General features: G+C 46.2%; 1 protein-coding gene across 5 annotated transcripts in view; it reads right to left on the bottom strand.

The window, feature by feature from the left end:
• The window catches only part of SRGAP3 (SLIT-ROBO Rho GTPase activating protein 3), a 259,954-nt gene that overhangs the window by 127,335 nt on the left and 115,318 nt on the right, over positions 1 to 17,301 (bottom strand). For all 5 annotated transcript variants that reach the window (XR_010727270.1, XM_066244398.1, XM_066244399.1 and 2 more), the window contains exon 2: positions 2,681 to 2,873. Coding sequence is in view for 4 of the 5 variants with exons in the window: in XM_066244398.1 (XP_066100495.1) it covers positions 2,681 to 2,873 (193 nt within the window). In the remaining variant the exon portion in view is untranslated. The remainder of the gene's footprint in view (positions 1 to 2,680; positions 2,874 to 17,301) is intronic.

The following is a 17,301-nucleotide window of genomic DNA, read 5'->3' as shown; positions in this document are numbered from 1 at the left end:
GGAGAGGGGCAGCAGCTGATGCTCCAGCCCAACCACACAGCCCTGAGTGGCTCCAGGGACAGCTGAGGCTGAGCCGAGGATTTCCCAGTATGTGTCTACGTCTGCCGCTTCGGGGGCGTGTTCAGAGTCCACGGCTGCTCCCAGACTGCACTAGACCCTTTCTCACCTCAGGCTGAGGAGGTGACAGTTCAAATCTTTTCCCAGGTCCTGGCCGGTAGGCTCAGAGATAAGAGTGTCAGCCTGGCATGTGGATGTCCTGGGTTCTATACCTGACCAGGGCACACAGGAGAAGTGCCCATCTGTTTCTTCACCCTTCCCCCTCTCCTTTTTCTCTGTCTCTCTCTTCTCCTCTGGCAGCCAAGGCTCCATTGGAGCAAAGTTGGCCCAGGTGCTGAGGATGGCTCCATGGCCTCCACCTCAGGTGTTAGAATGGCTCCAGTTGCAAGGGAGCAACGCCCCAGATGGGCAGAACATCGTCCCCTGGTGGGCATGCTGGGTGGATCCCAGTTGGGCACATGTGGGAGTCTGCTTCTCACTTCAGAAAAAAAAAAAATCAAATCTGTTTCCAATGACGGGGCCACAGACCTGTTCACAACATCTGCTTTTTCACAATTTTACCGTCTTCAACTTTAAGATGGGGTATTAACACCCACCTGGCACACAGTAAGTGCTCAGTTAACACACTTAATAAGTTATCATTGCTCTTGTTATTATTAAAAGATAAGCAAGAAAACATATCAAAGTAACCTGAGCAGTGGTTGCTTCTGAGCAGCAGGACTGTGAGATTTTTTTCTGCTACTTTTCTGTACTTTCTACATTGTATACAATGAGCATCTCACTTTTACCACTTGAAAAAAACCCCAAACAAACAAACACAAAATTTCTCCCAAAAAATATATCAGAAAAACAAGATTATGTATGGGAAAGGACCTAGATAATGCCTGGGCGGAAGCTATTAATAGAAGAATCCTGCTGCTGTGAAAGTTTAAGGAGATGCCACTGGGTAGAAAAACAAATGTGGTATTTGCAAGGGAGTAATGAATTTTTGCCCTTTAATAAAGCAATTTCTTACTCCCAAATGTCAAGAGAGGAAGGCACAAAAGTGAGTGTTCCAACGCTGTGGCCCAGGCTGCGGAAGATGTTCAGGGGACCATAAAGGCAGCGTGTTCCTGGCCGGAGTGGAATGCAAAATGACAGAGGGGAAGGTGGAAGCGACCCCAGTGTCCACTGACAGTGAGTGAATAAACAAAACGCAGTCTGTACATAAACAGAATATTATTTAGCCTTTAAAAGGAAGGCAATATGTCAAATGGTACAACATGGATGAACGCTGAGGATATGATGCTAAGCGAAATAAGCCAGTCACAAAGGACAAATACTGTGTGACTCCACTTATATGAGGTCCCTATAGCAGTCAGATTCATAGAGACAGAAAGTAGAATGGTGGTTGCCAGGGGTTGGGGGGAGTTAGTGTTTAAAGGATGTCAAGTTCCAGCCTGACCTGTGGTGGCGCAGTGGATAAAGCATTGACCTGGAATGCTGAGGTCACCGGTTTGAAACCCTGGGCTTGCCTGGTCAAGGCATGTATGGGAGTTGATGCTTTCTGCTCCTCCCCCCTTCTCTCTCTCTCTCTCTCTCTCTCCTCTCTCTGAAAAGAGAATAAATAAAGTCTTTTTTAAAAAAATTAAAGGATACAGAGTTCCAGTTTGGGAAGAAGAAAAATGTTCTGGAAATGGACAGTGTTGATGGTTGCACAACAGTGTGAATACTACTAAACTGTACACTTCAAAATGGTTAAGATGGTAAAGATTATATTACGTGTATTTTACCACACTTTAAAAAAAATGTAGAAAGGGGAAAAGGGATTGGACACAGAGGAAGGAGGATCAGGTAAGGGGGTTGAAACAAGTCTCTGGTTTCCTGGGGTTGAGGACCATTGCTGGAAAGATGCTCCGAGGAGGGGGAACATCTGGGGAGCGTGGCAGAGGCAAACAGCTGGAGTGACATCGCCCAGCAGGGTGAGTGCGTTCTGGGGAGGTCGCAGCTCCTGCCTACACGTAGGAGTTTTGAGCATAGGAGTCCTCACACACCTGTGAGGACTGTGCCTCCAGGGACTCAGCGCTGCGGTGTGAGAAATTAGCACACAGAGGGTTTGTGTGTCGCAAATGAAGTTATGAGGCAGGAAAAGAGCCCCAGCATGGGTCCTCCAGGGGAGTGAGGAAGAAGAATTCTGGAGCATTGGTTCCATGCAGAAGAAATGATGAGGTTCTGTGCTAAAGGAATTTGGAAGTGGACTGGCTGACCCCAAAGTACCAGAGAACTGGACAGGGCCAGGATGCCCTGAAAGGAGGTGGGCTGTTACCTTGGCCCAAACGGAGGATAGTGACTGGTAGGATAAGAATGGCAGCAACAGCACTTTATGGAGCACTTACTATCTGTGACAAGCATTCTCCGGTTCTCATTTATTACCTACAGCATCCTTAGGCAGAGGAACTATTTCTATCTTGACTTTCTGCTAAGGAAGACTGAAGCTTGGAGGTGTAGTGTCCTGCAGACCCGGGGCCTCAGAGGCAGCTGTCTTCCTCCAGTGAGTCCTTACCTCCTTTCAGCTTGGTGGTCAACCGCCCAGACACCCCAGCACTGTCTCCCATCGCCCAGACAGACCCCTTGCCCTTCTCACTTGAACTGGTGCTCCCTGGAGCTGCGGATCTTGGAGGAGAACCGCTCGGCCAGCTTCTCCAGACTGCGGGAGTACTCGAGCTCAATCTCAGCTTTCCGGCGGAAAAACTCCTGGAGGTCCTGTAGCAGCTGCAGCCGAGACTCGGATTGCTGCTCCAAGCATTTGAACTGCTCCACCAGCTGCGTGCGGATCTCTGCAATGAGAGGAAGGAAGGGAGATCAGGCTGGAGGTGGGGACACAGTGGGGACCCACCCTGCTGACCCAGTGCCTACCTCCCACTACCACCCAGAGCCTCTACAGTTATCAGCACAAGGATCTGGCAAGTGCCAGTTTTTGCCACATGGTCTAACCCAACATTTCCTGAAGCTGGACCACTGTGTATAGCCACTATTTCGTCATATCCACACGCCTCTGGTATTATTTTCTCTGTATCATCTAGAAAATTGGCTCATGTTTCTTTTTCTTTCTTTTTTAAATTATTTGTATTCATTTATTCATTTTAGAGAAGAGAGAGAGAGAGAGAGAGAGAGAGAAAGGGGCAGGAGCAGGAAGCATCAACTCCCATATGTGCCTTGCCCAGGCAAGCCCGGGGTTTTGAACTGGTGACCTCAGCATTCCAGGTCAACGCTTGATCCACTGCGCCACCACAGGTCAGGCCTGGCTCACTCTTCTTACTGAAATAAACTTATTTAAAATGAACAGTTTTTATTTATTTATTATGTATGTGTGTGTGTGTAAGAGAGAGAGAGAGAGAGAGAGAGAGACAGAGACAAAGAAAGGGACAGAGAGGGATAGACAGAATAGGAGAGAGATGAGAAGCATCAATTCTTTGTTGCGGCATCTTAGTTTCTCACTGATTGCTTTCTCGTATGTGCCTTGACTAGGGGGCTACAGCAGACAGAGTGACCCCTTGCTCTAGCTAGCGACCTTGGGCTCAAGCTGGTGAACCTTGCTCAAACCTGCTGAGCCCTTGCTCAAGCTGGCAACCTCGGGGTTTAAAACCTGGGTCCTCCACGTCCCAGTCCAATGCTCCATCCACTGCCTGGTCAGGCTAAAATGAACAGTTTTATGTCACTACAGTAAGGGGGAAACTAGGACCACTTGCCATCTGGTACATAGAAAATTAATTCAATAAAAACAAAAATTCTGTAAAATTCTCTCTAGAGACTATTGCCAATCAAAGGCCCCAAGCTTAAGCTCCTCATTCTCTGTAAACAAAAGGGAAACGGGAGTGAGCGGTGTTCAAGACAGAAGTCATCAGGACTGAGGAAGGGCTAGAAGGGGATGCCAGCCGCTCTTGGGTCTCGGTGTTATTGAAGGCTGTGCCGCCGTTCCACTCGGCATGCATAAACATCTCAGGTACCGCTGGAGGAATGATGCCCACACTTCGGGTCTGTGCAACCAGGGCAAAAGTTCAAAAGCTGGGCGGGGGTAGTGATTAAAAACCACAGCCAGCAAATCCCAGTAACCACAGCCAACCTATCATCAAGCCCATAGTATTATCACTGCATTAACTCTTTCCTGGTCAGATCAGTCTCCCAGAGCACTCCGCTCACACCAGCACCCTGCTCCAGTCACCCCAAGGCCCCCTCTGCCTTGGTAGTAAGTCCAACTCCTTGGTATGGAATTCAAGGCCATCTACCACTTGGCCCCAATCATACCTTCTGAGGACTTACCTCTCCAGTCTACTGCCAAACCATCCAAACCAGTCCTTCAAATGCCCAGCCACCCCCCTGCATTAGTGGGCATGTTGTCTGAAATGGTAACCAGCACACCTCCACATCCTTTAGAGAAGGGGTCCTCAAAAAGGACAGCTCTACCCTGGGGTACACGAAGACCCGCAAGGAGTACACGGGCAGGAAGAACTACGCGGACACCAGCTGAAGATCCTGTTTCCACGCCCACTGTCCTGCTCAGACTGGGTGTGCCTCAGTCTGGATGGCATGGGCCTTCTCTTTTTCCCACCTCCCTCTTCACAACAGTGCTTCTCCCTCTTTGCAGAAGAAAGACCAACTTCTCCCTCATCCAGACTCTGATTATGGCTCAGTGTCCCTAAGTGTCAAGATATCTGGGCACCAAAAATATAGACAATGGAGAATGTTGGTGTTAGCATATTCTCCTTTAATCTAGAAACCATAAACCCTTGCTACTCAATGTGATCATGGACTGACAGCATCAGCATTGTGGTGGGATTATTAGAAGTGCAGAATCTCAGGCCCCAGCCCAGACCTTCTGAATCAGAATCTGCATTTTAGCAGAATCCCTGGATGGTCCTTAACCTGAACATATGAGAAGCACTGCCATCAACCACTCTATCCACTTCATTGTGAGAAGTATTTCCCACACTATCTTACATTTTTATGTTTAGTAGTTATCTATCAGATTATAAATATTGATATAATTTTTGATGAGTTGTGTGATAAATCAATCCAAAAGAAAGATACTTTGAGTTTTATAGTCAAAGGAAATTTCTTAAGCATCCATTTCCATTCACATACACATAAAATTCTGTGAAGAAAATAGAATGGAATTATGAGTTCAAGAAGATAAAGGAACAATGTAAAATTTATGACTTGTGCAGGTAATTTTTTTTTTTTTTGTATTTCTCTGAAGCTGGAAACGAGGAGAGACAGTCAGACAGACTCCCGCATGCGCCCGACCGGGATCCACCCGGCATGCCCACCAGGGGGAGATGCTCTGCCCCTCCGGGGTGTCGCTCTGTCTCGACCAGAGCCACTCTAGTGCCTGGGGCAGAGGCCAAGGAGCCATCCCCAGCGCCCGGGCTATCTTTGTTCCAATGGAGCCTCGGCTGCGGGAGGGGAAGAGAGAGACAGAGAGGAAGGAGAGGGAGAGGGGTAGAGAAGCAGATGGGCGCTTCTCCTGTGTGCCCTGGGCAGGAATCGAACCCTGGACTTCTGCACGCCAGGCTGATGCTCTACCACTGAGTCAACCGGCCAGGGCCAGTGCAGGTAATTTTTGACAAACAGTGGTGGACACCAATGTATTATGGTAGTTAGCTATACAATTACACTCATGGATACATACCCAAAAGAAATCAGTGTTTATGCCCACAAATATACAATATATACAGAGAAGAAAACTCACATAGTAGCTTTATAGCCAAATATCAGAAACAACCCAAAATATCCACTAACAGTAGACAAGATATTTTAAAAAGTGAAATATTCATTCAATGGAATACTATACAACAATGAAAAATGAACTGCTGCTCGCCACCTGTAGTGACATACTTGAATCTCACAGATCTCATGTTGATTGAAAGAAGCCAGAACAAAGAAAGTCATACAAAACTAGTTTATGGCCATATATATGATGATATGGTGATGATAATAGAGGTCTGAGAAATGGTCATCTTTGGAGGGATACTGACTGAGAGTGGGCACAAAGGTGTCTTCTAGAATGCTAAATGTATACCCCACCTCTATCTGGGTGGTTACTACACTGGTAAAAACTAATTGAGAAGCATGCTTAAGATCTGTGCATTTTACTGTGTATAAGAAGTGATACTTCAATAAAAAGGTAAAGTTTTAAATTGCTATGTTATTTAATTTCCATTTGATACATTTAAGAGAGTAGTGTAATTTTATTCTACAAGGTCAATATTTAAAATATGGCAGAGATGATATACTTTATAACTACTTAAACTTATAATGAAACATTTCAGATGTCAAGTTAAAATGTGTGAGTCAAAAGCAACTTTTTTTCTCCCAAAGTTCATTTAGAGGGTAGACAAGCAAAAGTTTTAAAACCAAAACCACTGCTTTAGAGCCCATGTCAAGCACTGCTCCTCCTAGGAAGTCTGGACTAATCAGCCCTCGTGACCCTCCTCTGAATTCCCGTGGTACTTACAGATAGTCTCAGACCATCTTGTGCTGTTATTTTATTCTTTCATGTATGTGTGTCTTATCTGCTTTAGCTCCTCAAGTGAAACTTAAGCTCTGAAGACAGAGTCTCCCAGCACATATGGGTCATCGGAATATAAATATCTGCATAGCAAATTGCTATTTACCCTTACCAAGTGCTTTCACCGAAGGACATTAACTGTTTTGATTATGGGAGTCTCTCCCAACACAAACACACGCTCTCACACACACGTACAACATACACCCGACACATATACTACACCTCACACTCACTCACATCCACCACATCCCACACCATACACATTACACATACACAGCACACACAACTAACATATACCACGTGCATACCATACATACCACATACCACACACATACACATCACACTCACACACAGCACACATATACCACACATAGCACATAGCACATAGCATGCCACATACCACACACCTGTACAACACACACACATACATACCACATTCCATACGCACACACACCACACACACGCACACATAAGTCATGCCTATTGTTATTATCCATTTGTACAGATGCAGAAACCAAGGTTCTTGGTTTATAAAATGTAAACCAAGATTAAGAGCTTGTCCAAGGTCACATTCTTTTCTGTGGCCTGTCACAAAATCTACAGGTACGCCTATGACCTGACACGGCCTGCCTGCTGAACTGGACTGAGACGCCGTCATTCCAAGTGCAAGCCCTGCCATATCAACACATAATTATGAAAATGCTTTCCAAATATTGTTCAAATTACTTTTAGATCATCCACCATTTGGGACTCAGAATAATCCTGATAATCCCTAGCACCTCCGGAGCACGTCCTCTGTTCTGGGCCTAGTGTGAGTTCTTTTTTTTTTTTTTCATTTTTCTGAAGCTGGAAACAGGGAGAGACAGTCAGACAGACTCCTGCATGCGCCCGACCGGGATCCACCCGGCACGCCCACCAGGGGCGACGCTCTGCCCACCAGGGGGCGATGCTCTGCCCATCCTGGGCGTCGCCATGTTGCGACCAGAGCCACTCTAGCGCCTGAGGCAGAGGCCACAGAGCCATCCCCAGCGCCCGGGCCATCCTTGCTCCAATGGAGCCTTGGCTGCGGGAGGGGAAGAGAGAGACAGAGAGGAAAGCGCGGCGGAGGGGTGGAGAAGCAAATGGCGCTTCTCCTGTGTGCCCTGGCCGGGAATCAAACCCGGGTCCTCCGCACGCTAGGCCGACGCTCCACCGCTGAGCCAACCGGCCAGGGCTAGTGTGAGTTCTTCAGACACATGTCTCACACAATCTGCACAGCATCCCCTATAAGATGGGAGAGACTAATGCTCCTCCACTCCTCCCAGTAGATGAAGCGGGGAGGCTCAGAGGTAAGTAGCCTCTGGTCTTAACAGCTGGTAAATGGCAATTAAGCTAGAAATCAAACCCAGACCCTTCAGATGGAAGCAATGACCCTCCTAACACCTCACTAGACTGAGGCTGTATTATTAAAAAAAAGAAAAAAAAATAGCCTTTAATCCATGTGTATTCAACCTCTTGCATCTTTTTTGTAATAAGATGGTGGTCTAAAGCAGGGGTCCCCAAACTACGGCCTGCGGGCCCGCATGCGGCCCCCTGAGGCCATTTATCCGGCCCCTGCCGCACTTCTGGAAGGGGCACCTCTTTCATTGGTGGTCAGTGAGAGGAGCATATTTCCCATTGAAATACTGGTCAGTTTGTTGATTTAAATTTACTTGTTCTTTATTTTAAATATTGTATTTATTTCAGTTCTGTCTTTTTACTTTAAAATAAGATATGTGCAGTGTGCATAGGGATTTGTTCATAGTTTTTTTTATAGTCTGGCCCTCCAACAGTCTGAGGCACAGTGAACTGGCCCCCCCTGTGAAAAAAGTTTGGGGACCCCTGGTCTAAAGAGATAGTATTTATCAGAAATGCTGTATCTACTGCCTGCCTCCATTATAGGACATAATCAGGAACCAACGTTCTCATATTTTAGAGGAAAAGCTCATAAATCACGCTGTGATGACAGGAGTTGATTTGGAAGGAGCAGAGAAACCTCCCCCAATTCACACAACCAGCCAGAGCCTTCCTGGCTGGGTCGTGCATGGAACCTCTAACAGCTTGGACGCCTCTGAGTCAAGTCTTTCTAGCAGGAAACAGCCCTGGCAGGAGCACCGACTGCAGCCTGACCGTGCCCTGGAACCCTGAGGGGATTTGATTACTCATCTCTTTATTTCTAACTCCTTCCAAGTTGCTCTTCCTTGGGGCAAGCACAGATTTGGTTTTCTCCTTGAAGATTTCAAAAGGAGGGAAAAAATAAAATAAAACAGAATTGCTCCCAGAGCATAAACTTCATTCAGCAGACATTCCCCCCAGGGGGTGGTTCCAGTCACAGCACAACATTGGGTGGCAGAAATGAAAGGGAGGGGGGCAGAAATAAAAAGGAGTAGTGAAGGGAAAATAGTTTCAGAAAGCTGAGAAAGGCTTTGATCTCAGAACCTTAGAGCTGAAGACGACCTCCATGATGGCCTAGTGCAGACTCCTGGGTTACACACAGAGGCATGGGGCTCAGAGGGGGCGGAACTAATCCAGCAGCCCAGGTCTCCTGATAAAATTCTCCATGGTTCCCACTGTTTCTAGACTCTTCTGATATTCAAAGCTCAAGAATCTACAGCCTGCATATCCACCCCTCCTAAAGCTTCCACTTACTCTCCAAGCAACAGTCTCACCAAAGACCACTGTGCCTATGCCAATTCTGCCACTCATGGCAACACCCAGGGCAACCCACATTATGGGAGAACAAGTTTCCTTACATTCCCTACCCCACTCACAATCACAGCCTCACTGGCAGAGGGCACAGGAACACTCTACAGACCAAAGATAATTAGGAATTGAATTTTTTAATTAACAGACTTTTTAGAGCAGCTTTAGGTTTACAGAAATACTATTAACCAAAACGGACAGAGTTCCCATATACCCCTTCTCCCTATTATTAACACTTCCCTATTATTAACATCTTGCATTGGTGTGGTACATTTATTACAATTGATGGACAATACTGATGATACATATTATTAACTGGAGTCCATAGTTTACATTAGGGCTCACTCCTTGTGTTTTACATTCTAGGGTTTAAACTAATGCATGACATGTATCCATCATTACAGTATCATGCAGTGTACCTTCACTGCCCTAAAAATCCTGTCTTCCTCCTCTTCATCCTTCCCTTCCGCCTCTCCCCAGCCCCTGGCAACTAGTCATTTTAGTCATCTTTTTACTATATTTATAATTTTACCTTTTCCAGAATGCCATACAGTCGGAATCATACATTATATAGGCTTTTAAAGCTGGTTTCTTTTAGTTAGCAATAAGCATTTAAGGTTCTTCCATGCCTTTTTATGGCTTGATAGCTCATTTCTTTTTATTGCTACATAATATTCTATTATCTGAAATAATAGTCAGTTTATCCACTCACCTGCTGAAGGACATGTTGATTGCTTCCAATTTTTGGCAATTATGAATATTATGGGTAAACTTCTGTGTGGATAGGAGTTTTCAACTCATTTGGACCTATACCTTTTTATTAATTAATAAACTACCCTTAAGAGTAGTTTTAGGTTTACAGAAAAAAAAACAGAGAATTTTATTTTTAGATAGGACATACAAGAATTTTAAAAATTAGTACAAAATTCAAAAGGTAGAAGGGGCATAAAGAGAAAAGTCTTTCTCCCGCCCCCATCCACCAGCCACCTAGTCCTCCCGCTGCAAGGCAACCAAGTCACCAGGTCTGTGTGCATCCTTCCAGAAATAAAAGCATATTTCAAATACCGTATTTCTCCTCTTTTTATGTGTATTGTAGCATATCATTCACAGTGTTCTGTACCTTCTAAGACTCCACCAGGGAGAAGAATCCATATCATTTTATAGAGAACTTTCCCCATCCTTGTTACAGCACTATAGAATTCTACAGTAAAACATTTTTAACCAGTCCCCTCTTCTGAATTTTTTAAAATAATCTTTTACTCTCCTCCACAATGCTGGGGTGAATGAGCACGCGCAGCTTCGTTCTGCACATGCGCAGGTGCCTGTCTGTGTGAAGTGGCGGTGTCGGGTCACACGGGGCCTGCTGAACTGCCCTCTTCTGAAACGGTGCCGATTTGACTCCCACCTGAAATTTACGAGGGTCACAGGAACTATTGAAAAGGAAGGCATGCAGGAATTTGCTTCAAAATAACCTAGGGTGGGGGGCCAGGGAGAGGTCGGATTATAGGTAACACAAGATTGCCCTTAATTGTTGAAATTCAGTAGTAGTGATGGATATGGGGATGAGGCTTGTTATACTATTCTCTCTACTTTTGTAGTGTTTGAAATTTTCCATAATAAAGAGAAAAGAAGAAAGGCAGACAAAGCCAGAAACTTGATACAAAGCCTGCGGCTCTGGTTAACAGGTCTGACCAGTTAGGAATGCCAATAACTTGTCCCCAGAGGCCTCTGTCCCTAGCCTACAGATGGCTCTCCTGGGTTAGAAAGAGGGCCACAGTGGGACCCTAAGAGCAATTTTAAATGTCGTTTCTCAGACCCCACCCAATTCTAATTCTTAGACCCTGTTCCTGAGAATGAGGTAACTCTCTGACACCCTCTGAGGTGGCGAGGCCCCGCTTTCGCAGTCCATAGTTGTCCTGGAAATCAAGATCACGTGCGCATTTGGCCCCACTGCTGCACAGAGGCAGCTGGTATGCTCTCCCCAGTATAGAGTTACAGGCGCTAATGAGGAGGATGAACTGGACCGTAGGTTGCAGCTGGCAGGGCCGCATCACATCTATGCACGATCATGCCTGATTATCACCACGGCCAATGAGGCTGGTACTGCTATCATTCTGTTTCACAGATGAAGCAATTGAGACTCAAGGAGCCATAGTGATTTGCCCAGGATAACCTGGAAAGTGGCAGAACCAGGGCTCAAATCCACAGTAAGGGGCAAACAGAAACAAAGATTACCCAGTCTCCAAGTCAAGGTGCTGCCCCTGGGGGATCCAATGCCTCCCCTTTCAGGGATCATGTCCTGCTCCACGTCCTATCTCCACCCCGCACTCCATCTGTCATCTTGGTGCTATTCTCACTGGTCCTGGTTGTCATCAGATCCATCCCAGGGCATCCGACCCTGACCTCAAGCCCTCCGGTGGCAGAGGGAAACATCAGCTTGGTAACACATTGTAGCAGGCTCCGGGTCTACCTGCCCAGGAGGTTCCAGTCCTGACCCTTCCACACGTTCAGCCAGGCAAACACATTTCCTTGTTTCCCTGGAACTCAGTTCCCTCTATAAAATGGGGATGATACTCTACCTCATATTGTTGTTGTAGGATGATAAGTGATCATTCTTGAAAGCTCTTATTACAGTGCTTCATCTATTTTAACACTGCACTGTCCAACACAGTAGCCACTTACACGTGGCTATTTAAATTTGATTAAAATAAAAAATGCATTTGTAAGTCACAATGGTTGCATTTCAAGTGCTCAAAAGCACATGTGGCCAGTGGCTACCATATTGGACAGCACAGAAGATTTCCATCACTGCAGAAACTTTGATTGGACAGCAGTGTATTAGAGCCTTAATATAGGTTAGCTACAATTATCATTTATTGTTACTGCTTTTCGTGGTCGTTTCTCATCTCCTCAAATGGAAAATAAGGTCCTGAGAGGCAGGGATGACACCATGTTTTATTTCTAAGAATTTATGCACAACCCCTGCAACAAAAGCAGTGTAACGGGGTCTGTGAGGCCCTCAGGACAGTATAGTGATGGGAACTCACTCTCACTGCCACCAGCCCAACACCCAGCAACCTGAAAAGGGGTTCACTGCTGCCCAACTCCAGCTGTAGGGGAGAGAAGTTGTGTGGTAGAGTAGAGGGACCCACAGAGCCTGGACTCCAGCTGCTGTCATTGTGAGGTAAGACATTGTCTCTGCCAGGTAAGGTCTTGGGCAGGCAGTTTCTCTGAGCTGTTTTCCCCCATCTGTAAAAGGCAGGTATCTGTGCTCATCCTGCAGGGACTCATAATAATGCATGTAATGTGCCAAGCTCCTAGGAGACCCTCAGCAAACAGCCTCCACAGAGAGGTGGCATGTGCATATAGACTTTGGGGACATGGGAAGGACACACGCTCACAGGCTTTCGGGACAGCCAGCCTGGGCTCCAAACCTGATTTTCTCCATGTTGTAGAAGTTGCTTCAGCTCTCTAAATCTGTTTTCTCATCTGAAAAAGGGGAATAAAAATACCTTCCTGGTGGGTTTGTCAAAAGAGAGACGGTATGCATACCAAGTACCTGGCACGATGCCTGGTGCAGGGCAGATAAACAATAAATAGTAAGAATGAGCCATCGCTGCTGCTGTAGCCACTCAGAGTGAGTGTAGAGCACACTGGTGTTTCCCAGGCCCACCTCATGTTCAATTAATTGCAACCATCTCTACCCTTGGCCTCTCAGGCTGGGTCCCCTCCCCCTTCCTGCCCTCCCCGCCAACCTGGCCCCATGTTCCATTCCTTCTCTGGACCCTACACAAAAGGCTACACAGCCCTGCCCCCATTCCCAGCCTCCAGTGTGTGAAGAGACGGTTTGTCATGGGGGGCCCTGTACCCCTGAGGGCTCCCGGACACCATGCCTCATGAAGGGCACCAGCTGCCAGGCCAGACACAGATGCCACGCACCGTTTCCCCGACAACAACTGCCTGTGCCAGCCACTGTCCCTGCTGCCTCCATGCTGGATGGAGCCAGCCTGTAACTGGGAGCAAGCTTCTCCGTGCGTCCTCTCTGCAGATGCCTGTGGTTTCTGGAGCTTTGTATTGTTTCCCTCATTAGGCCAAGGACCCCTACCAACGGCATCAGTCCATCCTTTACTAATCTTGACCAAGCCCATTCACATCCATCATTTCTTCTGACCTCAGAAGAGGGCTGCTGGGAGGGGGTGGGGATCACAGCATTTTACAGATGGGGAAATTGAGGCCCAAGATAAGAGAAAAGACCTGCTTGAATCACAGGATTCCAACTTCGGCTGGCCTGACCCTGACAGGCACTGCCCTGGTCTAGCTCTGATCCCATGGACCAGGGGAAATAAGCCCCAACATGGGACTGTTAAATGGGTGGCTGAGTGATGCAGTACCAAGAACTCAGACTTGCTGAGTTCAGAGCCTGGCCTTGAAGCTTGATAGCTGTGTGACCTTCAGCAAGTTAGTAACCTCTCTGGGCCTTAGCTTTCTTATTTGCAAAATGAAGGGAATAACAGCAGACAATTATGACACTGAATGCTTCCATAAATTGCCTCCTTGTCTAGCAAAGGAGTGAATATTATGCTGCAGCCTTCAGAGGAGCTACACTGTTGTCCTGTTTTGCAGAGGACACTGAGGAAGAGGGGTAAAGTGACTTGCCTAATTTCCCCTAAGCATTAAGAAGTCTTTTTTTTTTTTTTTGGTATTTTTCTGAAGCTGGAAACGGGGCGAGACAGTCAGACAGACTCCTGCATGCGCCTGACCAGGATCCACCCGGCACGCCCACCAGGGGGCGATGCTCTGCCCCTCCGGGGCGTCGCTCTTCTGCGACTAGAGCCACTCTAGTGCCGGGCCATCTTTGCTCCAATGGAGCCTCGCTGCGGGAGGGAAAGAGAGAGACAGAGAGGAAGGAGGGGGGGGTGGAGAAGCAAATGGGTGCTTCTCCTATGTGCCCTGGCCGGGAATCAAACCCGGGTCCCCCTGCATGCCAGGCCGATGCTCTACCACTGAACCAACCGGCCAGGGCCCATTAAGAAGTCTTTGGGCTGCAAATCTTGTTCCTCTTGCCAGGAATGGTTACTGTGCACTTGCCATATGTAGTATACCAAGTCAGCCAAGATTTTACAGTCTGTCTTTAGCCATCTCACAATTACTCAGGGTAGCAAAGGCCAGGCTTAGCAAAGACAATCAAAGTACATCAATTCCCGAGGCTTCTTTGAAGCAAATTATATCTGCTTCCAACTTTCTTGGTGGCAGGGGTGGGGTGGGGACACGTGCATAGAAGAAGCTCAGTGAAATGACTGGCATTTCCCCCTCCACTTCTCACCACCACTCCCTCCCCAAAAAGGAAGCACAGTACAGAGGCTAGTATTTTGAAAAAAAAAAAGTGAGTTATTTAGTAATGGGGACAATGATGCTATCTGTCAACCAGGAAGATCTTCCTCTAAGTAAGAGGAGATGATATGATGCAAACACACTAGGGAATTAGCATTAGCTATACATTCATGCTGAAGAGATGGGAGACAGGGGATTGCCACTTCCCACTGTGGTCCAGATGCCATCCTCAGCCCCCTAAGCACCCCATCTGGATTGCTAACCTGATCCCTTGAACAGAAAGTGGAAAGCAGAGTGGGCTGGGTAGAGGGTTTCCCCCCAGCATCTGTGCCACACCCAATAATAGCCATTCCCTCTCATAGAGAAGTCAGAAGTTCCCTCCCCACCTTCCTGATGTTTGGTGAGATGCAAAGAAGGGTCAGAATAGGGCCGAGCCTCCTCCTAGCAGAAGCTCTGAGTTAAAATGGGTCCTGATCAATTTCAACACAATATTAATATTCACGATTTTGCTGGCCAATGGTCCCTGAAGGGTCAGTTGCATTTAAATAGAAAGTGATCAGGATTCATTAATACTGAATTTCCAGCTGTGTCCTCTGATGAGAAAACTTCTTTTTACGTTTTCAATCCTACCATACTCCTAGGACTAACATAGAAGTCAGAGAACTGGAGACAGCCTGGAAACATCTAAGTGTCCCAGACTTTAGCGCCATATAGTGTCTCCTCTAAAAGCCATCTACTCTATATTTATTTAATGTTTCTTTAAATCACCTAGCTTTTTACATCAGATGATTCATACTATTGCCATAACTGGAAAAACCTGAATCACTTGTCGCTAATGGAAAGTAACTGTGAAAATAAATACAATGAACACAAAATACTGTTAAGTTCTACTTAGATTCTGTAGCTTTAGACCTGTATTCTTTTAAACAAAAGGAGTTTGGCAAGTATTAGAGGGAGTGTTCAAGGCATGCTAGAACCTAAAGGTGACTTTGCCCTTAAGGTAATCAGAAGGGTTGAAGGAAGATTAAAGAGAAAGTAACTGTTTATTTCTGTGATTCAATGCTATTTAATTCTGTCTCTGTGAACCACCTAAAATCAAACTGTATATGTACCAACAGTGGTGCTCTATTTCTCAGAAAATGGCAGTTGATCCAACCTCTTAATTCATCAAGAGGAAACTGAGGAACACAGAGACTCAACCTGGAGAGCCTGGGTCACCTAGCTGATCGGCCACTGCTCAACTATTTGGACTATATTCTTTATGTTCAAGTCCTTTCTGCCCTGTTGTGATATGATGTAAGGCAGCTAGCACAGTGTCAGTGCCTGCCACCACGTTGGTCCCTCACAAATATTTTTAAGTAAATCAGTGAACCAGTGAAATGAAATAATGTATACAGTAAGGTGACTAATGACCCCCAAAAGATATTCAGCTCCTAATCCCTGAAATCTGTTACCCTAACTGACGGAAAAGAACTGTGCAGATGTAATTAAGTTAAAGATCTTGAGATGAGGAAATTAGCCTGCATTACCCAGGTGAACCCCAAGTGCAATCATTAGTGTCCGTGTAGGAGAAAGGAAGAAGGAGACTGGCACAGACAGAAGAGGAGGAGGCACTGTGGCCACAGAGGCAGAGCCTGATGATGTGTCCACAAGCCAGGGAATGCCGACAGCCACCAGAAGTTAGAAGAGGCAAGGAATGGAGTCTCCCCTAATGTCTCTGGAAGGAGCAACATACTAATTTTGTACCAATGAAACTGATTTCAGACTTCTAGAATGTGAGAGAATTAGTGTGTGTTATTTTAAGTCACCAGGTATGTGGTCATTTATTAGAGCAGCCATAGAAAACTAATACAATGTGCATTAGACCACTTGGAAAGTTCTAAAGAAGTATGGAATAGGATCTAAGCAGTGAATAATATAGAAAGTCAGATGACCAGAAGAGGGAGGGGCCATGGGTGCTGAAGAGTCAGCCGAGACCTCATGAAGGCAGAGAGAGCTAAGGCAGGACTTGTAGGATCTGGACAATCAGAGAAAAGGAGCAAGACATTCTATCACACCCACTACAAGCATTTACTGATTGCCTACTCAGATGGAAATATGTATACAATAGGATCCCTGCCCTCAAGGACTTCCCAAGGTACTGGGAGGATAAGGAATACCTAGGAGAAAAACTTATTAACAATACGAGATGAAATAACTTCCCTCTAGGATCAGAAATATACACAAAAATGTATGTTGAGGGATATTTATCATAACATTGTTAATGAAAGTAAAAACCTGGGCACAACATAACATAATCCAGCAATAGGACAATAAGCTGGCCCATCCATGCAATAAACTCCTGTGCAGTTTTTTTTGTGTGTGTGTGACAGAGACAGAGAGAGGGACAGACAGGGACAGACAGACAGGAAGGGAAATGAGAAGCATCAATTCTTTGTTGTGGTACCTTAGTTTTTTACTGCTTTCTCATATATGCTTTGACCAGGGGGCTACAGTAGACTGAGTGACCCCTTGCTCAAGCCAGTGACCTTGGGCTCAAGCTGGTGAGCCTTGTTCAAACCAGATGAGCCCGTGCTCAAGCTGGCAACCTCAGGGTTTTGAACCTGGGTCCTCTGCGTCCCAGTCCAACGCTCTATCCACTGGTC

Source organism: Saccopteryx bilineata, chromosome 10 (genome assembly GCF_036850765.1).
Source record: "Saccopteryx bilineata isolate mSacBil1 chromosome 10, mSacBil1_pri_phased_curated, whole genome shotgun sequence".
NCBI lineage: Eukaryota > Metazoa > Chordata > Mammalia > Chiroptera > Emballonuridae > Saccopteryx > Saccopteryx bilineata.
This window is presented reverse-complemented; position numbering and strand designations above follow the sequence as displayed.